This window comes from Triturus cristatus, chromosome 3_1, assembly GCF_964204655.1.
Source record: "Triturus cristatus chromosome 3_1, aTriCri1.1, whole genome shotgun sequence".
NCBI lineage: Eukaryota > Metazoa > Chordata > Amphibia > Caudata > Salamandridae > Triturus > Triturus cristatus.
Genome location: NC_140583.1, coordinates 245156713 through 245180819, shown reverse-complemented (window position 1 = coordinate 245180819; position 24107 = coordinate 245156713). Strand labels below are relative to the sequence as shown.

Here is a 24107-nt window from a genome sequence, read left to right as displayed (position 1 = left end):
AGCAGCACCTTGTACTGGCAATGCTTGGATGCCTCTTTGAACCTTAGAAACTTTTGATGCTTCTTGGCGACTGGGAGGAAGTAGTCATCCTGAAGGTCAGTGGAACACACCCAATCCCCCCGATGGAGCATGGGGTATACCTGGGGGATAGCAAGCATTCTTATGTATTTGTTTAGCAAGCTTAATTCCAGAAGTGGTCTGAATTCTGGTTGGGACTTTCTTCCTTACGAGGAAATCGAGAATATATCCCTACTCCCTTTCGAGAGAAGGGGACCTCCTCTATGGCCTCCTTGGAAGGTAGATTGAAGATGTCGTTCTGTAGTAGCCTTTGCTGATGACGAGAGGTTTTTGATAGTGGAACTGCAGAAGGCGGGGACTTGTAGTGAAGTGCGTACCCATTCTTCACAATATTCAGCACCCAATTGTCGCTAGTGATGTCGTGACACTCGTTTAGATGTTTGGTGAAACTTCCTTCCCACTGGAGTGGGTAACAGCGACGGGGGAAGCGATACCTCATTGTTTGCCCGGTGTCCTGGAGGGAGCTGGAGGTTATAAATTAGCTCCTCAGCCATGCATTGATCTGAAGTCCTGGTAGTGAGATCTGGCTTGTTGGCGGTGTTGTCGGCGTGGGACCCAGTGAGGGGTTTGAACTGTTGGATGGTAAGGACACCAGTCATATGACCTGCCCCATTGATGGAAGTCTTTCCAATTTTCTAGGCTGATGGCCTTGAGAGAGCCTAACTCAGTTTTAATTTTTGCAAACTCATCTTCCGTGTGGAAGCCAAACAATGAGTTACCAGTGAAAGGAAGATTTATTTAAGAGGTCTTCCCTAAAGCCGCTCGCTGGCCCAGGAGGCCTATAGATCAGGAGACCAGCCAATGTGAAATTATGAGTTAGCCTGATTTAAAAAGTGGTGCATTCACAGACCACTATAAGTTCCCTATCCAGGCCAACATTATATGCCTCCTTAACTACCACTGCCACCCACCCACCTCTCCCCCACTCCAGATTCAGGGTTTTCAACACATAACCGGACGGAAGAGCCAGCCAAGGTACTGCCACGGCGTCTTGGTTAAGCCAAGTCTCCGTAAGGAAGAGAGCATCAGGAGACTCATCAAGTAGAAGATCAAAGACCTCTGCATGATGCTTTATCAAAGAGCAGCAGTTGAGGCTAAGGAGTCTAAACTCATTAAACCCTGATGAGCAGGGCCTGAGTCAAATCAAGCAAACAAAAATTGCAGTGAAAGGAATGTTCATGCAAAGGCCAGGGTAAGGAAGGACAAGTAGAGGCCAGGGCAAAGAGTTCCTCCCGCGAGTACCTAATAAGGTCAGTCGTGCAATTAACAGGGGGACCAGCGCCTGGTGTCGAACCAGCGCGGACGGGCTCAGACGGGCTTGCCTTAGGCACGCCAGCGGCGCGTCCGCTGCGCGGTCGCGGCTGTGCATGCATTTATAGGCCTCTGGGAAGATCTGGCCGGGCAGCTACAGAGCTAACTTCCCCCCCTATCCAAGATGGCAGTGTAACTCAGACTGTCCCGGGGCAGTGAATGCCCCAGGCCTCGCCCACAGCAACTCGACACCACTTGCTAATAATTTTTCAGTAGTTTTAACAATTAAAACAAACAAGAGAATAGCTTTTAAAGCAATTAAAGAACAAGGTACCGAATAACTGCGTGCAACTCGCTCCCAGCTCAAGCCCCAGGAGCCTTTCAGCGGAAACAAACACAAACAAGCGGCTGTGCGGCCCCGAAAGTGATCGCGCTCGCGATCAAACATCAAAGCGGCCGCAAAAGTGAAAGTAATTACGCTCAAGCTCGGCCCGCGCACATGCACTGTAGCGCTAGGCTGGCCTGGTAGCACTTTTTGGAGCCCTCTCAAAAAGTCACGCCAGACCAGCGCATGCGCTGGCTCAGGCGAGACCTAAAAAGTGCTCTGTTACCACCAAAGAAAGTAGCTGTCGATCTACTACAGAAGAAACACCTGGATGACCTAGAATCCCACCAGTTATGTTGCGAATGGGTGGGCAAGAGATCCATAGCAGCGTTGCGACTGCCCCAGCCACCGAAGGTGGGCCCGCAAGTGCAGAGTGGCTATCCTTATTGGAAATCACTGCCGGTTACTTTTGTGAAAACATGGTCAGCAGGACAGATATACATTTGCCAAGCTACAGTTAGGGGACAGATCCCTTTGTGTGGGATCGGTATAGGCCCCGACTGGGGCGAAACGGCCCTTCTTTCTACGACTGAATCACCTACTTGTGGAAATCAGGGCAACACAGTATGTCACTGGAGGGGAATAGATCCTTGCCCAGGACGCAGTTTTAGACAGGACCGGCCCTCTAGACAAAGGTAACGACAAAGAGAATGCCCTGCTCGGAAACATGGCCTGGTAGACCACTGGCATCTCAAGTCACCCAGCGGACAAGGACTACACCTTCATTTCACAAGTCCACGTCACACAATCTAGGTTGGACTACTTACTCATCTAGAAAACGGTGGCACATGTCGGAGAGTTTTGAATACTTGAAGCCTCTCTGTCCGATCACTCCCCAGTTCTATTATCACTTGACATGGGCGCAATCATCATCGGAAGGTCCAAATTGAAAGCCCATGTTTCCGAATACATGCTGGATAACAGAAACTCAGTGGACTCCTACATAGTTCTATGGGCTTCCACAAAAGCAACAATAAGCGGCCAACTCATGAGAGATGCTGCCCTGTCCAACAAGCAAGCGGCTCTCCGCCGGACCGAACTGGAGCAGCAGATAGCTACTCTTACCGACCTCTATTCCTCCCACCCTACATTGCCAAACCGTCAACACCGAGAACAGGCTCGCATGGCCCTCAACTGTCTCTTTACCTCCAAAGCTGAATATGCACTACAACGCCTGAAAGGACAGCACTATAACAGGGAGAAGAGGCGGGTCGCCTACTGGCACCCCCAACAGCGGCAATGGGAGGCAGTAGGCATGTGTGGAGGTTCTCACCCACCCACAGGACATGGTTGACTAGTTTGCTTCATTCTACAAGACATTATACACTGCAGAGATGCAGGCAAGCGCGGAACGGGTGGCCGCCTTCCTGGAGGGTGTAGACCTCTCCTGCCACTCTGACAAGGATAGAGAACTCCTGGCGGGTGTCATCAGCAGAGAGGAGATCGCGTTGGCTATTTGCAAATTGCCATTTCACGAAACCTGGAGGATGGCTTGCCTGCAGAGTTTTATAGATGGCCAGGTGAGGAGACAGTCGACTCCCTCCATGCCGAATTCCGTAGGTGGATCGGAAGGTCTCCTGGGACCTCTCCAAAAATGCAGTGATCGCTGTCTTACCCAAACCTGTAAGGGACCCGTTATTATGCAGAAGTTACAAACCCATCTTGTTGCTGAATGGGGATATCAGGATCCTTGCCAGCACACCTCAGTAAAGTCATTCCCGCTCTGATCCACCACACACAGGTTGGTTTCAAACCGGTTTGCTCCTCCAGGAATCATCTCTGCACCCTGGCTCACATCCTCTGAGCAGCCAAGGACCTTTCGGTAGACTGAGTGGCCCTCTCCCTGGACGCCGAGGAGGCGTTTGATCGCATCGAGTGGGGATACCTTTTCGCTCCTATAAAACTATTTGGCCTAGGGGATCAATTAATTGCCAAGGTGCGACTGCTGTACGATTGCCCAACGGCTCAGGTCAACTGACGGTAGGGGGGGTCCTATCAGACCCTTTACGGATCCGGAGGGGCACCCGTCCGGGATGCCTGCTCTCCCACCTCCTGTTCCTACTGGCCATGGAAGGCCTAGCCTCTGCTACCCGTCACTTGCCACACATTGCAGGCATTCCCCCTCAAGATGAAATATCCAATCTCTACCTCTACGTAGACGATATCCTGCTCACTCTTTCAGATCTCAACAGTTCCTTGCCGGCTTTATTTGAAGTCATTGACCATTTCGCAACCATATCCGGTTTTAAAGTGAACTGGGACAAGATCGAGGCCCTGCCACTATCAAAGGGCACCAGAAAGGCAACAATCTATGGCTACCCTTTTTGCTGGAAATCCTCAAATAGTTGGGGATACTAGTCAATAGATGGGATGGTCTTGTATAACAGACCCCCTGATAGCCCACATGAAACTGTACTTCGAGAAATGGTCCCTACTGGGGGGTTCTCCATGTGGGACAGAGAGCAGGCGGTGAGGATGGTCACGAGCGTTTCACTTACACGCCAGGAAGGCTCACTTTCCTGGTGCCTTTAACCACTCTCTGTCTCATTGACTCGTAGCACACGGCTCCAGTGAAGACTTAGGCCTACAGTCAGTGGAACATTATGACCTGGCTCTTCACCTGTAGCAAGTGGCATACTTGCTCCCTGGTACCCCGGACCCACCACAGTGGGCCCACACTGAACGATCGCTCCTCCCTGGAGGTGAGGGACTTGGCTTTCTTTATGGCGCTTATTCCCTACAGTTGCAGACTCTATTATCGAGAGGAAATGGAAGAGCGCATGGCGCTTCATTGCGAGGCATTTTTATCAAGATGAAATAGATTTATTCAAGTGGTTTTAACAGCATTTGTCATGAAACCCCCGAAGAAGGGATTATTCCCTAAATGCATTGGGTGATTTTAATTAAAGCGTGACATGTGGAAACAAAATTATGCTCCTGCGTTTCAATGACCAGTTTAAGAAGAGCGAATGAGTAAAATGGATTGAAGAAAATAACAGAGAAATAAAAGGACAATCATAATTTGATTAATATGGTGAAAGGAATAGAGTTGATTACGGATTCAATGCATTGGATTCATTCTAATAGGTTGTGCAGCTCCATTGGGAATCGAAATGAGGTTCCCTTGTGTTTCTACCAATTTGCAGCGCAAGTGGGCAGAGCGCGGAGTGAGCGAGCACGCCTACAAAGTTTAAAATTGCAGAGGACATTAACAAAGGAATTATCAGTTGTAAGCAAGAGTACAACGGTGTGCATCTCAACACCATGTATGGCTTATTCCCTACAGCCTCGCCACCCGCACCCCGTACTTCAGGATATGCAAAAAGCTTGGTCATGTGCTCACACACTACTCTGAGTAGACCTACGCTTATATGATAAAGCTCCACTATGGGGAAATACAGGTCGGCGCATTGATGGTCCAGTTATACACTGGACCCCTTAGATGGTGGCTGGTATACACACCCTGGACCAAATCTTGCTCAACGGAGATCTGAAGTCTTTCGACTGCCTGAGAGAGGAGTTTAACCTCCACCCATGGCAAGCTTGGCGCTACTTACAACTGCAGGGCTGCAGGAGGTGTCGCCTACGCCCACGGTCCATACAGTACTCGCCAGTGGTGGCCTACCCGTCTATTTCGGGCCGACCCAAAGGAGTAATGTCAGGATGCACATTCACAAGCCACCTCTTCTCCCAACTATTCTACACAGCCTCTGCACCAAATGGCAGGCCCGCCTGCAGACAACCTTGGAGGAAGAGGACTGGGCTGACAACCTAGACACCCTAAACGGGGGCAGCCAGGAAGCCCGCTTAAAGTTCAGCCTCTTCAAAATGTTTCACGACTTGCACTGGAGACCGACAAAACTGAACAGCGCTGGCCTTCTTCTCCATGCAAATTGCTGGAGGTACACAGAAGCCCACTGTGATCTTCCTCACATTCTCTTTGAGTGCTCCTCAATCCAATATTTCTGGTCATGTATAGGGGACATCTTGAGAGCATACACGCCACTGCGACTTCCCCTAGATCCCACGGTTATCCTCCTCCATGAAACCCGGGAATCCTCCAGACCTCTCCCTTCCGCAGTGCTGTCTCCTTCACTGTGCTCTGGCCAAAGCAGAGATTTGTATACTTTGTTACTGGAAGTCACCAGTGCCATCATCCCAAGATGATTGGACTGTGGCAATGATCCAAACAGCGTGGCAGGAGCGTGTTATTTACAACCTGCAGGACCGGCCCCTTTCCTAAGAGACAACGACTGAAATGGGAGACACTGTTCCCAACCTCCCTCCCCTCTCCCATTGCACCCCATCCCAATATATTCTCTGGCAGCGTGGTTAACTCTCGACATATCCCTGGGAGACCCTGTGTGTTCCCTTCCACCAGCACCGCCCACCGCATCTCGCCAACCTCTCCCCTCACTGTGCCCCCCTGCCTTTCCCCTTTACAGCCTTCCCCTCCAAAACTACCCCCTCCTTTCCTTATCCCCGCCACCATCCTCTCCCTGCACCCTTTCTGCCTTCCGCCTCTCCTGTACCCCCTACTGCCCTAACCCTCCTGCCACATTTTCCTTCCCATAACCTCCCAGCTGCTCCCATCCCTCGCCTTTTTGCCTCCCCTTCCAGCCACGCAGGCATATTTACCCCCTAAACTCACAGAACCACTGCCGCCCACAGCGACTGGTTGCCCGGATTTCCCCCTCCTTTACGTGGGCTTTTAGTCCGATGGCTCTCCAGCACTCAACGCATAGGGAGATATGCAGCACTGGAAAAATGTAATATAGTTCTGTATGTAAAAGTGTTCTCTATGTTTCATTACCCCCCCACCCCCACTTCATTACGTTGCACTGCATTTCTTAATGTTTCCATACTTTGCACTCACTGCATGTTTTGTTTTCAATAAAACATTGTGACAAAAAATAAATGTATGATGGCATTCAGAGACCTATGAATCAAAGTTGCATATTAACCCTTGGCTAAGTGAGTCTGGATGGTCAACAAATTATCTACTCTGCCTTTGAGGTGCTCTTCATAGAAAAACTCCAAGTTGTCATACCTGCTAAGTGCTAACTTGGAAGGGTATCTTTCAGCTGTTCAACATACGGCAATATATACTTCACTAGGAAATGTTTTGAGAAGAAAGCTCATTTATTCTTTCCTTTTAGGAAGGAAGTGTGTGATATTTGGGTTTCACATGTCTGTCTCCGCCTTTAGTCCGTATCTAGTAACAAAAGACCACTGTCATGTATTAATATTCAAACACTCACCTGTGTACATTGTGCCATTTATTTCAATGGACATATTGATGCTTCCAATGCTGCTAGATGGCAAGTTCCCTGTTGTTTCAGGTTTGTCTTCAACTGACAAAGAATCAAGTAAGAAGTTTGAGAATCATCACAATGACGGACACATGCAAAAAAAGCTTCCTATGCATAAGACACAACTACTTGGATGCCAACGTGTTAATACTTCTTTGAAACCTGGTGGTTCAAAACAAAGCATTCTATTTATTTTACTTTACTTTCAGAATTGACTCAAATATATTTGAAAGGGATTTTAAACAACGGACTTTAAAATCTGTATACAATAAAAGAGCCAGTTTGGTAAACGAGCATCCTATAGCTTACCATACCTACAAATTGTTAATTGCACATTTTCCACATTAAGGAGTATATCACCTTTCCCTTACTGTGAAAGGCAGGAGAACGTTTACTACAATGTTCTTAGTCAGCAATCTGTTTCATGGAACTCACAAAAATCTTAGTGGAAAATGACCATCTACTGTTTATAAATTAAGATGATGAATTGAAATGATAAAGTCTTTTCATTTTATTTATTTATGCATTTTCAAGAACAAAATAAAAAGGCAGACAAATACAGACAATGTATCATGAAGTGTACAGGTTAAAAGCGATACAACAAAATGGTGGATTATCGCATTCAAGGCTAAAAGAAACACATTGAGCAATATATCCGTGAATCGAAGAAACAGAGGTGGCATAATGAGGGTGGCGATTGGTACATACAGTGGTAGCGAACAGTCGTGAGGTGGCAAAAGCAAGTAACCCACATAGGGAGATGTCACATCAGTCTGTGTATTTTCGGATCCCTCAATAGGGTGTGCCAGTAGGTATGCCGTAAGGGGTCCCCAATTATCTTGAGGGCGGGAAGTGAGCGGTAGCAATTCAGCAAAGGCGTACATTTGGTCCTGCCAGCATACCATGTCCTGGATCCAGTTCTTGAATTTAGGTGCTCTGCCCCGACCCCACCGGCATGCTATTCGCCGTTTGGCGAGGAGGAGGCTAAATTAGACAAATTTCCGGTGTTTTACTGCCAGGGCCTCAGTGTATCCAAGGAGAGCGAAAAGGGGGTTGTGTGGAAGGTGTAGCGAGGTCATTTGTTCCAGGGCTTCGAGCACACGGGACCAATACTCCTGCACAGCATGGCAATCCCAGGCTAGGTGAAGGATGTCCGACCCTGCGATCCCAAACCGGTCGCATCTGTCATTGTCACGCAATTTGAAGCGGTGGAGTCTAGCAGGTGTATAATATGTGCGGTGTAAAAATTTACAACCAGAAGTGTGCATAATGTGACTGTGCGCATGTGTAATAGAGTTCAAAATTGGGTATGCCTAACCCCCCTTGCGAGTATGGCAGAGTGAGAACGTCCCATTGCATTCTAGGCTGTTTACCCCCTCCCCCCCAAAGTAAGGTGAATCCGCTCCGTCCGAAGCATCGTGAAAAAGGCTCTACCCGGATAATAGGGTATGTTCAGGAATAAATAAAGGAGTTTAGGGAGGATAACCATTTTGATCAGGGATATGCGTCCTGCAAGAGACAGCGCAAGGGCGATCCAGCGTGTGACACGGTCTCTTATGCCATCTACAGCGCGACCGTAATTGGGCCGCATCAATTCGTCGCAGTTCGCAGTGACTTCTACACCAAGGTACTTAACCTCCTCAGCACACCATACAATGGGAAAGTCTCGAGCAAATTCTGGGATTGATGTAAGGGGGAAGATTTGAGACTTAGACCAGTTTATATGGACTCCGGAGAGTCCCCCAAATCGGAGCATCGGGTTGAGGTTAGTCTGGGGCTCCCTAACATACAGCGTAATATCGTCCACATAGTGAGATTAGAATATGGAGTAGGGGACATCGGAGAGCTTTATCCTGGTGGTATTGTCTAATCTTGGCAGCGAGTGGCTCGATCGCAAGGGCGGAGAGGGGAGAGCGGGCACCCCTGCCGGGTTCCGCAGGAGGTGAGAAAGGATGGTGAGGGGTGCCCAATGACAAAGAAATTAGCTTTGGGCTTGGTGTAGAGCAGGCGCACCCACTATTTAAATCCCCGCGGCATGGCCATGTTTTGCAGGATTACAAAAAGGTAGTCCCATTCCACAGAATCTAACGCCTTTGTGGCGTCAAGAAATACAGCAGCCAAAGGTATCTGTGGGTCTACCGTACGGAGGGTGGAGAAGAGCGTGCGGAGATTATGCGAAGTCGCCGGGCCGGGGATGAAGCCAGTCTGGTCAGGGAGAACTAGCTTGTCCATTAACAAGCTGAGGCAGTTAGCAAGGACTTTTGCGCGAATTTTTGTATCTGTATTAAGTAAGGACAGGGGCCTGTAAGAGTCACAGCAGTCTACTGCTTTACCGGGCTTCAGGAGGGACGAGATCAATGCCAACCTCATGGAAGGGGGGAGACAGTCGAGCTCTTGCGCCTCAATGAAGACGAGTTTGAGGATTGGGAGTAGTTGGGACAATATACGCCTTATAGAAATCGATAGGGAGGCCATCCGATCCTGGGGCCTTGTCAGATTTCATCTACATTATCGCCTCATGTAGTTCATCGTTCCCAAAGGGTGCAGCAAGGAACTCCCACTGTGCATCACCAAGCCAGCCAATGGTGATATCCTGCAGGAACGGGGTAAAATCAGGTGGTTCTTCCCGGCAGGTGTCATATAGGGCTGTATAGAATTTAGTAAAAATGTGTAAAATATCTTTCCTGTCTCTGTGTCGCACGCCAGCAGAGTCTTTAACCTCAAGGACGTAATTAGCAAATCTAGGGTGGCGAATAGTTTGTGCCAGCTGCCTTCCAGGGCGTTCTCCCTCTCCATACCTACGCGCATTGTAGTATTCCCCCAAAAAGCGTACCTCCGAGTCAGCCATCTCTTTATATTCCGTGAGTTTTTCCTGAAAGGTCACGAGAGTCGGGCCCAAGTTTACCCCTCAAAGGTCAGCCGCCAGGAGCTTGAGTTCTCCCTCCAACTGGTGAAGTGTAGCTCAGATCTCGCAAAACCCCAAAACCTTTAGCCATGCAGACCCAGCGAATTGTGACCTTAAAGGCCTCCCAGACCACACACACCGAGGGAACCGAATCAATGTTGACCTTAAAGAAATTGGTGATTTCCTCCCCGACCTCCGCCCTAAAAACCGTGTCTAACAGTGCCTCAGGCACGAGTCTCCAGAATCGAGGAGCGGACTGAGAATTAGGCATGGCGATCATTATAAGGACCGGTGAGTGATCTGAGTAGGTCCTGGCTAGGTGTGAGGCTTGCCTGAGCCAGGAGGCAGCCCCCCGGGAGACGACCCAGTAATCCAGGCGAGCCCAAGAAGCGTTTAGGGCAGTATAGTGGGTGCCTTCTCTTTGATCAGGGTGGACATGTCGCCAAGCGTCTGTGAGCCCTTGAGCCTCTAGTATATCCTGTATGATTGCTTGCGTTTTGGTATAATGCGCGGGGGATGGGTTAGATCTATCGACTACCGGGTTGAAGGCGGAATTGAAATCACCCCCCAGATGATGAGTAGATCCTACCTGTAATATGCGACCCCACAATGTAGTATAGAAATCAGGGTAATCAATATGTGGTCCGTAACTACAGACAATAGTGACCGACTGTGTACTCAACATGCCCCCAAAGTATACAGCTGCGCCCCACGTGATCCTGCTGCACACCCCCCCGAACAAAGGGCATGTTCCGTTTAACTAAAATCACTATGCCTCTGGAGTAAGTGGAGAGGGAGGAAAAGACCCGTGTCATGGCCCATTTGTTAGTGAATGTGGGGGAGTGGGCCGAATCCAAGTGGGTTTTTTGGAGAACCGCTATATGTACATGATGTCTGTCCAGATATGTGAGTATTTGCCTGCGTTTCCGGGGATCGCGAAGGCCTCTGACGTTCCAAGTAATTAAATTAAGGTGTAGAGGCTCAGCGTGAGAGAGCATGACCGTTTACAATTAGAAGGGGTAAAATACATACTGTACGGAGTGTTAAACAATGCGCCTTGCAATACAATGCCCGTTTCTGACAGTGAACAAAAAGAGCAATACAAACAATTAGCTCTACCCCTCCCACCACCCCCACCGGCACCCCAAATGCGCCGGTAGTACCACCATAACCCAGAACTACTACTACATTGCAACAGTGCAATAGGAAAAAAGTCATTGTTCAATAAGTTCTTCTTGAGGGGAATGCTTGTGTGAGGGTACGCCAGTGGGCAACCAGGCCTCCCCCGTCAATAGTATTCGGGAGGAGGAGGGTTACTAGGCTAACATGGATAGTAGGTTAAAGTAATGCCAACAACGAAGAATTGTTTTGGGGCAGAGAGGTCGAGCAAAAGAGGAGACATAGCATGCCAGCAACATTAAGAAAGAAGATATGACAATAACCAATGAAGTGGTACATCAGGAAGCATGAAACTTCAGCACTTATCTGTAAAAGAACAACAAGCAGAATAGAGTTCAAGCACGTCCGGAGCAGGAACGGATGAGGTGACACTCAGCGCCGCCTTCTTTCCAGGGTCCCCACTGAAAGGAACCAGAGATGCAGCAAGGCAGTCACAGAGTGAGAGGGAGAATCACCAAAGTGGACAGTCATCACGTGAAGAGATGAGTGCCTGCAGACTAAGATGGGTGTAGTCAATCAGTAGACAAGGATGGAGATTTTGAAAGGCGGTCTGGGGAATCCCTCGCCGGAGTGGTGTTCTTCACAGTACGGAGAAAGTCTTCTACTTGCTGACTGCTTGTGAAGAAATGCTGTTTGTCTCTGTAGGTGGCTCGCAGTTGGGCGGGGTACAATAGGGCGTAGTTACTGCTTGACTGGTAGAAATTTACGCCGGGCCTCCTGTACGGCCAACGTAATATCGGGGTAAATCAAAATGTTTGCGCCCACGAATTGTAAGTTCTGGTGATCTCTGGCTAATTTCAATGCGACGTCTCGATCCCTGTAGTTTAGGACGCGAGCGACCATCAGCCGTGGAGTGGCCCCAGGGACCGGGCGAGGCCCCAGGGAACGGTGAGCTCGTTCCACAATAAACTGGGAGAAGGCATCCGCTCCAAAGGTGGTGCGTAGAAGGCGCTCGATGAAAACCTCCATTCGACCCGTGTTTGTACTTTCGGGTATGCCCGTAACGCAGATATTATTGCGCCGACTTACAGCTTCCAAATTCTCATTTTTGGCTGCTATGATCTTGAGGAGTTTATCCATCTGCGCCACCTGTTGCGTCACCTAAGAAGTAGCGTCCTCCGTATCAGAGATGCGTCTCTCTGCCTCCTTCATTTGTTTGCCGTGTTTCTCCACTTTTAGGACAATATAGTCCATGCGAGTGCTCATGGAATCCATTTTGTTGGAGAGATCAGTCAAACTATGCTGCATTGCCAAGAGAAGCGACTTGATCAACTGGATTCAGTGGAGGATTAGAAGACATTGCATCCACCGGCACTTCTGTTTCATGAGTATTGGAGCGAGTAACAGTTTTCTTTGTGTCAAAAGGGAGCCTAGTTTGACGGCTGTCAGGTTTCCCCATAATGGAGGTGTCCTGGAAGGAAATTGACTTATGGCAAGTGAAAGTCTCAACTATGTGGTAGGCGTCTGGCGGGGGAGGTGGGGGGCTACAGAGGAGAATTTCACAATGTCTGCGATGTGGCAGAGGACCCCAAGCGTGAAGCAGGAACATCCAGCAATGCCGATGTCGTGGCCCCAGGCGGAGAGGATGCTGGGGTAAGAGCCCAGGAGCGACTACCTGCGCCAGAAGGGTAGGACGAAGGGCACCTACCTCCGCGTCCCAGAGAGAGCAGGCAGCGGAAAACTAGGGCATGAAATGGCAGCCGGAGGGATGCAGGCAAAAAGGTGGCCCGGCCAGACCCAGTCTCGGCAGCTGGTGTGGCGCAATCCGGTCTCACTAAGAGTCCCGTCACGATCTCACCCCCAGGCACTGGATGGGCTGCCAAGGGAGGGAAGCAGCTGGCACCGGGAGGGAAGTCACTAGGTGGTGTGACGGCCGCAGCAAGGGTGAGCTACCTCAGCCCCACCATTAAAGGGTTGCGTCTGCACCAACCTGTAGTTTGCGTCAGTGTCTGAGGTCCGGCCAGAGGAGTCGGGATAAGGGCTGCCTCCCAGCCAGGTCTCCGCACCACAGGACAGCAGCTGAATTCGAGACAAGCAATGCAGTGCAGCCGGAGCAAGATTAGGCCAGGTGGGCGTCAATCCTGCCCCCGTCCCCCAGACGCAGAAGAGGAGAACCGGTATGGTGTGTAAATGAGGGGGGAGGGAGTGAAGGCGCTGGCAGCAGACAGCCTCACTGTGTCAGAGATCCTCTCCGGAGTTGCGGGATTCGGCACCGTAGTGGGCTCTACCGGCAATTAAAGGCCCGCTCCAGCGTTAACAAGGGAGTGAGCCTTAAATGTCCAGTATCTAGGGATATTAGAACATTCTGCCCCTAGAGGGCAGAATGTTCCAATTTGCAAAACAAAGGCCTCACAGAGCCAGAGGTGTTTGAAATACAGCTGTGAACAAACATTGGAATGTTACAGCTCCAGGCTTCTACCGGCCTTTACAAGCCCAGAGCACGCCATTGTTTTTAATGGAGCTCTCAACATTCCAATGTTTTAATATAGCCTTATAGCCCGCCGTAGCGGGCTATACCGGCTGTCAAAGGCCCGCTGCATCGTTAAAGAGCCGAGCCGAAGGCGAGGGACTTTAACAAAGCACAGGGACTTTAAAAGCCGGTATAGCCCTGCTACGAAGGGCTATAAGGCTATTAGAACATTCTGCCACTAGAGGGCAGAATGTTCTAGCAAAACAAAGCCTTCAGGGAGCGCGAGGGGATTCAAATCCCCTCAGGCTCCCTGAAGTCTTTGTTCACAGTCAGAGCTGTGAACAAAGACACATTGTTGGTGCTCCGGGCTTATACCAGCCATTATAAGCCCGGAGCACTCCCTTGTTTTCAATGGAGCTTCCAGCATTCCAATGTTCTAATCAACATTAGTAAACTCTGTTAACATCCTCAGCTTGAAACACCCAAATCCTCAAACAGCACATTAGTATTCACTGTTTATTACAATAACCACCTAACTGATCACCGAAATATGCATTTGCTGAAAAGCACAGAATAATCAATATGCAAGACAGATACTGCTGAATGCTGGCTTAACCTAATAATTGAACCTCTATAATTTGGGTAGTGGCACTAGGTCATGCTTACGAGTTAAAGAAGCAATTCTGCAGGCCAGGATCTTTTACAGTCAAAAGAATTAACATACATGTAACTACATTTCTCCAGCGTTGGTGAGCAGGGAGGAATTGGGGAGCAGGGGGGGTCGAATGTGAATCCATAAAAAAAAATACCAATGCTGGGCAACCGCAGTTACAGGAAACCTTTCTTCTCCAGCATGGTTATTTACTGGATTCATATGCTTGAAACCAAATAGCAAGCAGAGTAAATAATGGCAAATAAAGGATGGGGAGAAGAAGCTTCCTTGTCATAAGAGTTTAAAAGTACTATGCATACTTTCCTTTGATGTCCTCTACTATCTGGTGCTCCGGAGACAAATTTGCTTCATTACATGGATAATATAAACATTACAGTCCATACACTTGCCGTTATCTTTACTTATAGGACTTAGTTGTGCATGTCTGCCCCCCTCCCCCCGCCCTTCATCTCCTTCCCTTTTGCCCTTTCATTACATTCATTGTTTGTGTGACAAGGTCGGTGCTACACTTTGCTACATTCCTTACCATCTTTAGGCATGTTCTCAGATTCTCACGTCTTACTTCATTAGCTCTATTATAAGGAATTATTAAAGGCACACAACCCTATACCTTATTGCTTTACCAGATTTCTTTATTTTTTTGTGTCACTTACGTTTGTCTTCAATGTTTTGCGCATTCTGTTGTCCTTTGGTATGATGATCTACTATCACACATTGTATTCTATGTACAGTAATACAATAAAAAAAAAAATTGCACTAAGACTACATCTTGTTTGACGCAAGGCCTATGCATTTTGTTCTGTACTTTGGTTATTTAAATGCCAATAAAATTATTTAACACTGACAGTACTATTCGTGCCACAGCAGACTCAAAACAGCAGCAAAGCATGAACACGAGGCAGTTTTACCATGCTGCCACCCTAAACAGACCAGTAAAATGGGCTCTGGTTTACAGAGTCACTGTTTTTGAAATGCTTCGTAGATTGTGCCCTGGGCCCTAGAATAAGTGGGGATTTTGCTATGGCAAAATATAATTGCAGCTGCAATCCACCTGGTGGCACCTGATCCGCTGCGGCTGCAATTGCCCTGCAGTGCTGAAAAATTCCACACGTGTGCGGTTCGGACGGCCCCCGGACGTCCTCTGCACACGCCCAACGTGACAGACGGCAGGGGGCCGTCCAACGCATGGAAGCAGTTATATTGAAACAGGCCTATCTTTATTGGGTTGTCGAAAAAAAAAAAAAATACCCTTCAGACAGCCTGCGAAAAGAAACGTAGCCATTCAGTACCCAAAGCATCTTCTAATAATCAGAGAATGAAGTGCTCTTTCAGTTCTGTTAGAGGTATTCGGGGAGAAGGATCCGAGAACCTCAAGCTCATTTAAGGTGGAAGTTAAAGGCAATTTGGGACGGAAGATCAAATTAGTATGAAAAACAAGCATTTGCAATACAATAGGTCTCGCATTTGCGACAGTGTGAGCTATTAGTATTGTAAATGACAATGCCCTTCATTTATGTGTTGTTTTTCAAAACAGATAAATAAAAGGCATTGTCATGTACAATGCCAACAGCTTAAACTCTCGCAAACGCGAGGACCTATTGCATTGCAAATGCCTGTTGAAGACTATTATTGAGCATGGCAATTTCCAGCTAATAAATGTTGATGTCAAAGAAAGGCAATTGTTAATCTACAAACGAATAGCATCTCATTGCAGCCTCTCCGCTATCACGCATTTTTAGGTGAATTCACGTAGTGATTTCTTAAGAATGGCAAAAAGTTCTTGTATGTAATGCTGTTCCAATTTCTCTGTCAACACCTCTTGAAACAGCCTTCCTCTGGAGCGCCTACGACCACTATTCTTTACCTGTAATACCTAATCAGTTCCTGGAAACGGATTATTTATCAAATTGTTTTCCTCTTACATTTTCAAATTCCAGAGCTCCAATAATTTCCTCAACAGTATCGGCCCATGCCCAAAAGGCCTCAACTGTGTTCAGCTCGCTCAGCTGTCCACCGCTGGGCCCAAATTGCTACTGTTGTTTGAAAGAGTCGGCATATTGATGAGAGTTCCAGCACCAGGCGCCCGTGCCGACACTACATAAACCGAGAGCGTGGTGTGCTGCTGTGAAGGGGACATAAAAGTGTGCGTCTGTGTGTAAGAGCATGTGTGTGGGGGCACGAGGGTACACATGGAAAGCACTAAGCACGCAGCAGCAGCGTTTGTTGTGCCAGCATGAGCAGACCGCTCTGATTTCACAGCCCGGAGAACAGCTGGAAGCTCAGCACCACAGCAGTCCCCACTACTACAGAAGCAACCCAATCAGAGCCACACCAAGTAAACACATACAATTCAACAAGGCATGCATGGAAAGAAAACGTTCATTTTTACCTGGCTTACATATGGACATGAAAGAAAAAGAGTAACATTTCAAGGTGTGTGAAAGTGATAACATGGACACCTAAAATGAAATGTATATAAAGAAAATGAAACTAGGCTCGTGAAACTAAACGCGCCATGGAGACGCTATGGTTTGTTAATGCAAAAGCGGGCTAAAAACTTAAGAACTTCCATATGGATAGTAAATGCGTCATGGTAAAGTAGTAACTCGCATTTAGAAGCCAGAAACACAAACCAAAGCGCCGTGCTCCTGCCAAGTAAAAGCGGCATGAGATGTAACAGCCCGCTACCAGAAAGCTGTTTGACACAACAAGGCGGAAGAGACCCGGTGACACCGCGCGTGAGCCAAATCTCCAGTCCGGGTGGGCGAGCCGGAAAGGAGACAGGGAGGGGAACAAAATGAAATGCGAGCGTTTAACAAAGTATGACGCGTGCAAATTAAGAGCTGAGGGTGGGCTTCCACCCCACTTCAGAAACAAACCAGACGACAATAGATCTCGCAGAGTGAGCGGCGCATGCGCTGCAACGCTAGGCGAGACCTAATGACCGTCTTCAGAGACCGTAATGTACGTTTTATTTATTAGGGAGTACTTGGAGCTCAAATTCTTCTGCCTGGTGTAAGGGCTAGAGAAAGTTATTTCCCAAAGAATGATATTTTAGGTTCACCCAACATGAACTTTTCAATATTGGTAACACACCAAGATTCTGTTGCCCCTACACTAGAGGCTTCTGCACAGGTGGAACAGGCCCTTGATAAACTGATTAAATTGTCTTGATGACAATATCAGTGGTGTGGAGCTTTAACACCATTATCCGGAGATTGCTGCAGGTTACACTTTAATTGAAGTACATTCAAGTCCCAATTAGGCTGTCTGCAGCATGCAATGAAGCAATAAACTGGGTTGAGCATGAATTCGGTGTGGATTCTTTGATGCACACCAAGCAACCACAACACATTTACACTTGGCTTAATAGGTTTATGGATGGACAGTGCCCTAGCTTGAGGATGTACTTTTCGGCAGTCGTCAGGCGTGACTAAATTGGTCAACCAGTTGTGCTTAAGAAATATTCCATCAAGAGGAGCGAAGATGGATCCTGGGGAGCTATCTGGACTCTCTGAAGGGACAGCAGAAATTGACTATTGCCCATAGGGATGGAAACAGCAACGGACTATTATCGAAGGTCTGTTTACCAGTTTCGCCTCAGACACACCAGAGTCATTCACATGATGCAACACTTCTAGCTCTTGATCCTGACGATCATGAACAAAATAAGGGATAGTGGCTGAAAGGCATAGGCAAACATTCCACTCTAGGTCACTGAAAATGAGCTAAGTTCATCCCAGGTTCCCAGTGGCTACTGGTAAAGAACCAGCACTCCCTCATCAAAATTAGCATATCCACCCACTTGTTAATGGGCGTGGAAAGAGGTTCTGCTTTTGGACTGTCGGTCAAACGCAAAGCTTTTAAGGACCTAGAGCATAACAGCATGATCGTGCTTGATTGTTAATGTAAAAGGTGGAAATGGTGTTGTCCGTGCAAATAAAGTGGTGACTTGAAATATAGGAAAGAAGGGGGAGTCTCATTCATATAGCATAGAGTTCTAGAAGGTGTATGTAGTGTTTTGACCGAGTCCACCCAGTCATTACGTTGAGAGCGCCTGAAGGTTTACTTCCCAGCATTTCAGAGAGGCATCCATTATTACGAAAATACATGGCTGTAGGAGAGATCTGTTGTGACGTTCTACTTGGTCCACACCACTGAAGAAACTACTTCAGCCATGCCAGTAAATTAACCTAGTCTTGGAAGGAGCTTTAAGACTGCACCATTTATGCATCTAAACCTTTCTGAAGGAGTTACTTTTGTACAGGCAGTAGCGGATTAAAAGGATGCACAAGCACATCATTCCCAACAAAGCCTTTTAAGCAGAATTTCTCACCCACTGGAAGACCCTGAGGTGCTATGCAAGTGAAATGTGTTCCACTTTAGAGAAGTCTCGACGCTCCTGAAGTCCAGGATGACACCTAAGAATTATATTATGGTAGTCCAGGTAAGCGAGGACTTTGTTTTGTTCAGAGGGAATCTGCACAACAGTTGAAGGAGAGTTGGTGGAGGCCCCTACCTCGGACCTTGATCTCACTTTTGTGAGCCAACCTTCTGGTAAGCAAGAATTAATGCCCACTTTGTAAAGTTGAGGGTGGATTTGACACCGAAGGCCACGGCAAGAAACAAATTGGCAGTGGCATCTACCTACTTGGAAGTAAATACAATTTTAGTGCTTGGTATCTCTTTGGATACAAAAGCATGCATCCTGCAAATCTAGGATGTCACATTCTCCCTCTTGCAAGAGCAGTAGTATTTCCTGAATGGTGGCTCTCCAAAACAACTGCTTTTGGGGTAGTTGCTGGCACGGCGTACAGCTAGGATTGGACACCATTTTCAATTTTTATTTTATTTATCTGAAAATAAATCTAAGTTAAATCCTTGTTTCATTGGGATTTGGAGACGATTTATGGGGCCCGTTTTATAATATAATAGGATGCAGGGGGTGCTAATTGAGAACCACTGTAGCGCTGGAAGGAATGGGGGTTGAGAAGGCCGAGTAAAAGGGTCTTCTATAATTAAGCTGTTGGGAATTCAGATGTTAGGATTGGTAAGATAAATTAAATGGCTGAGGAGCATGTCCACATGCTCTCCCAAAAAATTGATGCATCTTAACCAAAAGCCTAAAGACCTTGCTATCTCTATCAATGTGCTGGATAATGTCAATATTCTCCCAAAAACATTGAAGAGGTCCACGGAAAGAGTGATAATGGTTTTGGAAGCTCTCTCCTCTTTGGGAAGGCATCTACTCCTTCATCCTCAAGAATTTGAACTCAGGAGCTACATCTGGAATTTGAACTCAGGCGCTAGATCTCTAAAGGATCGCCAAGAAGTTTGTTCCAGAAACATCTGTGTGTGTGAGGAAAACACTCCGGTTCCGAAAGCATTCATACATTGTCCACATGTCCGTACACGATGGATTGTGCAAATATCTTTGTGCCTCCTGAATAACTACGGCATCCAGTTCAGGGTGAACAGTCAAACAACTTGGTTTGATATCTGGGTCCCTATATTTCTTTGATGTATAACTTGGGACAAGCGTTCACATGGAACTCATTTTATAAACCAAAAAATATGAAAGTCCAGGAAATCCTGGATAGACTTAATCTTGTAACTAAGCAATAACGTTTTTACAGAGAATAAATTGTCACAGTTCAATCCTAAAGAGAATACTAATCACTATTTCAGAGCAAATTTGATTCAGCCGTATCAAAGTTTATTATTCCATAAAGAACAGATTCTTTGTAAAAACTTTATTATTTTGGTATAAGATTAAGTCTTAGAAAATGAGTTCCATGTGAACACTTGTCCCACGTTATACACTGGATACCCATGTTCACATGGACATTTGGGTTGTGCTCATGTTAACTGTCATTTTTAGGTCTCGCCTGACCAAGCGCATGCGCTGGTCTGGCGAGACTTATTGAGAGGGCTCCAAAAAGTGCTACCAGGCCAGCCTAGAGCTACAGTGCATGTGCGCGGGCGCCGCGTTTTACCGCAATTATTTTCACTTTCGCGGCCGCAAGGCCGCTTTGATGTTGATCGCAATTGCGATCACTTTCACGGCCGCAAGGCATAGCCAATAGGTCTCGCTTTTGGGACCTTATAAGTATTTAGTTACGCAACTGTTGCATGGCTAAACACTTATAAGGTCCCAAATGCGAGACCTATTGGCTATGCCAATGCTTGTTCTACCTTTCTTTGCGGAAAGAGATGAGTCGGGACAAAGGCCATAGCATGCATTGATTGGATCTTTCTATCTCAATGTGATAGACTCTGGGAATGGCCTTGGATGTCTTTTCAGGATGATCTCTAAGATCATAGAGAAAATACACCACCTACTAGATTTCCATGAAATAAGAATGTCTTGAATGCTCTTTTTATTTAAGTCTAAAATGTTACTATATCATCCAGAAGGGAGATGATTGGAGTAGTCTCCAGCTCGTCCCATTCCTGTCACTCACGGAAGTGAGAACTATGATCACCCCTTACTCCTCCTCGATCTTATATTCATCCTCAGTATCAGGTCAAGTATGGAGCGGAGGGGACCAGAATGACTATGTGAAAGCTGAGGGGGTTATTGTTGAGGCAATAGAGGAGGCAGATGCAGCTATGGATGTGATGGTGGGACACCAGTCATGTCCACAGAGTGGATGCGATACTGGAGGTTGTCTCATGACTGGCTTGTAGCATTTACCCTTATCATATCTGTTCATAATATTGGTCACAGTGTCTAGATTAGTATGATTGACAATAATGCCAATTGTGATCCTCCTCTTTGTGTTAACAGGATATTACGCCGTCGCGAAAGTAATAAATGCCCTGGTTCAAGATTTGCTCATAACCTTTCTGCCATTTAACTGGTCGTTCAGCTGGTCTTGTATGCTGGTCTAGAGGGATGGTCGTCTACAGAATCCTAACCATTTCGTTCATAAGTAATATTAGATACATTTTATAAAGCACAACTTTCGCCCGACTGTCATGGCTCAAGGACTGTGAAAAGGATCCAAAGCAGGATTAATTGAAAAGGATAGTTTGGATTTTTTTTTACGAAGTTCTACATGACAGGTAGTCAATATAACATCAAGTGTTAGACTGTTCCAGAGGCCGGTTGACAGGGGAGATAAGCTTTCTCCAAAGGCATTTATTATTATTATTTTTTTTTAAAAAGAGGTCGATACAAAGAGGAAGATTGGAGAAGGGGTGGTGTACAAAACGTGTGTGTATATATATATATATATATATATATCCATCCGTATATATCCTACTGGCGGTCTCGCCAGTAGGTAGTTATAGTTAGGACCACGTTTCCATAGGAAATCCGCAACATTCTATTTTGAATAACTTTGGCGCCGGTCGACGAATCCTCACGAATTTTTCAAAATAGGTGGGGCGCTACGCTCCGCTCCTACCCTGAAAGTCTCGGGGGGATTCAAGCGGGGGCGGAGATAAAAGGGGGGTCCCAAAACGCGTTTTTCCCATGCATTTTTCCATAGGACCTTTAGACACAGCTACAGCCCGAACGGCTGAACAGAATTACTTGAAATTTGGCAGAGAGGTAGTCCTCAGGTCAAGGAAGTGCCTTTTGTAGGTTTGGTGTAAATCTGTTCAGTAGATTCAGAGAAAATAGCCTTTAAATCAATATATATATCTGAGCCAGCTTACGGTGCGCTTACGGTGCGCTTACCGTACGGTGGCGTGCGCGATTTTGATTGGCTGTTAGATCTTAGTAAACATTCGAATCGGTCGAAACCAGGAAGCGGCGGCCGCCATTTTCTCTCTCGCTCTGAGTTGGGCAGCAAAAACGATGCCAAAAAATGTCTAAAGAGGCAGTTTCTTGAGATCCTAACCACCCAGCATTGATATAGGGGTCCCCAAACAACCCCCAAGCCCAAATAACTTTTTTTGTTTTTCAAATGGTGCCCGAAGGGCAACATTTGTGCATGGCTTATTACACGATAAGAAATAAACAAAGAATAAATTTCACAAAGATGCGCATAATATGTCCCCCATGTGCGCACGGTGCGCGCAGCGCATCGTGCGTACATGGCCCATCCCGCATAACGTGGGCACGCGGTGCGCACAGCGCACCGCGTGACCACCGTGCGTGCACGGCACTAACTGCGTAAAGTGGGCGCGCGGTGCGCGAAGCGCACCGCGTGCTCACTGTGCGCGCACGGTGCGCGAAGCGCACCGCGCACGGAACGAACTGCGTTAACTGGGCGCGCACGCCACGAATGGCGTAAAGTAACTTAGCATTTAAAAAACCGTACAAATTCACTGAAAAAACCATAGGTTTCACACATGTTATAGTTAGCTGTACATTTCACTCGTAAAAAACCAATGAAATTCCCCCGTTATAGTTAGTGCAGGCAACTATAACTCACGCGACCGCAATCTTCTGCTGATGACATATGTGTCTTTATAAAAAAAAATATTTGTAATATATGTATAGCTAAAATTTAATGGAAGAAGACATGGGCAAATAAGTGTCTAAATACAGTATTAGCATCAGCAGAGGATTGCGGTCGCGTGAGTTATAGTTGCCTGCACTAACTATAACGGGGGAATTTCATTGGTTTTTTACGAGTGAAATGTACAGCTAACTATAACATGTGTGAAACCTATGGTTTTTTCAGTGAATATATATATATATATATATATATTTTTTTTTTGCTCCTCCACGCTCGAGTAACTGCCGCCACACACCAGACCAGAGGGTGCGTTGTCTACCGCGGGCTACCCCAGCACAGCCCGCATCGTATCACCCAGTCCTCTGCAAGAATTCAAAGGATGACGACGCCGTGTCCAGGCTCAGACAAGTTTATTGTTCAATAAGCCGGTGTGGACGCGTTTCGCCTGCTCAGCAGGCTTGATCACCAACAGTCCGTACAAACTTCGACTCCTTATTTACATATTTTTTTGTGCTCGCACCCGGTCACATGATGTGACTACAACTATAGTGCATTGAAAGACAGACTCGTAGTCTCAACGGGAAATACTCATAGCTTAATCACACACAATTGATCAACCAAATTGTAATTCATTGAAAATAACAAATTGGCACACCCATTATCATGCCTACAGATTGAATGCAAGTGCGCTAATCATTCCTCATTAAATCACTTGTTGATAACGAATATATACATATCAATATCTACAATAGTGCTGAACAGTCCCAAGTGGGTTCCTCAAAACGACCTTATGTCGATTATCAACAGCACTCTAATTACATTTTGCTCGATTTATCAATTGAGCCCAAACTCTTAGGCGCGTTAATCAATAATACGCTACTAAAGTAGTATCATTCTCATGCTGGCCAGGTTCATATTACATATACGCTTCATATCTGTAGTAGATAATTCCTGACTCTGAAATTCTACAATGTCTTAAAGAAAGGCCGGTAAAACAGTCAGTACTGTACAATGAGAGAAAAATAAGTCCATCTAGTCGACAAGTGTCCATGGCCTGAAAACATTGATTGCTTTTAAGTTGGTTATCTCCAAGTTCAATCAAAAAGTGATATGAGAAACCTAAAGACAATGCCTTGTATGTTATCCTCAGAAGATACGAAAAGTTGAAAAAACAAGAGTCATCAAAATGGTGGGAGGCGATCTCCCTCCAGGACTATGTAGATAAGGACATGGTACCGAGGGGTTTAAGAATCTATGTGACTCCATCACACGAATCCCCCAACCCACGCATGCTCGAAGAATGGGCGGCGAACTCAGCATCTAGTTCCAAGAATATGCTGGGCATATTGATCAAATACGCGTGGGAGGGCAGAGATAAAATAATTAAAGAACTAGAGGAGATAGAGGAAGATTTCAAAAAGAGTAATGAACAGGACAGTATCAAAAAGTTCAAGGATGATCTGAAAGGAAGACTAAAGAAATACGAAGAGGACATAAAAT

General features: G+C 46.7%; 1 protein-coding gene across 2 annotated transcripts in view; it reads right to left on the bottom strand.

The window, feature by feature from the left end:
• The window catches only part of ARID3B (AT-rich interaction domain 3B), a 455909-nt gene that overhangs the window by 28997 nt on the left and 402805 nt on the right, over window positions 1–24107 (bottom strand). For both annotated transcript variants that reach the window (XM_085643782.1, XM_085643783.1), the window contains exon 8: window positions 6976–7068. In XM_085643782.1, the coding sequence (XP_085499908.1) occupies window positions 6976–7068 (93 nt within the window). The remainder of the gene's footprint in view (window positions 1–6975; window positions 7069–24107) is intronic.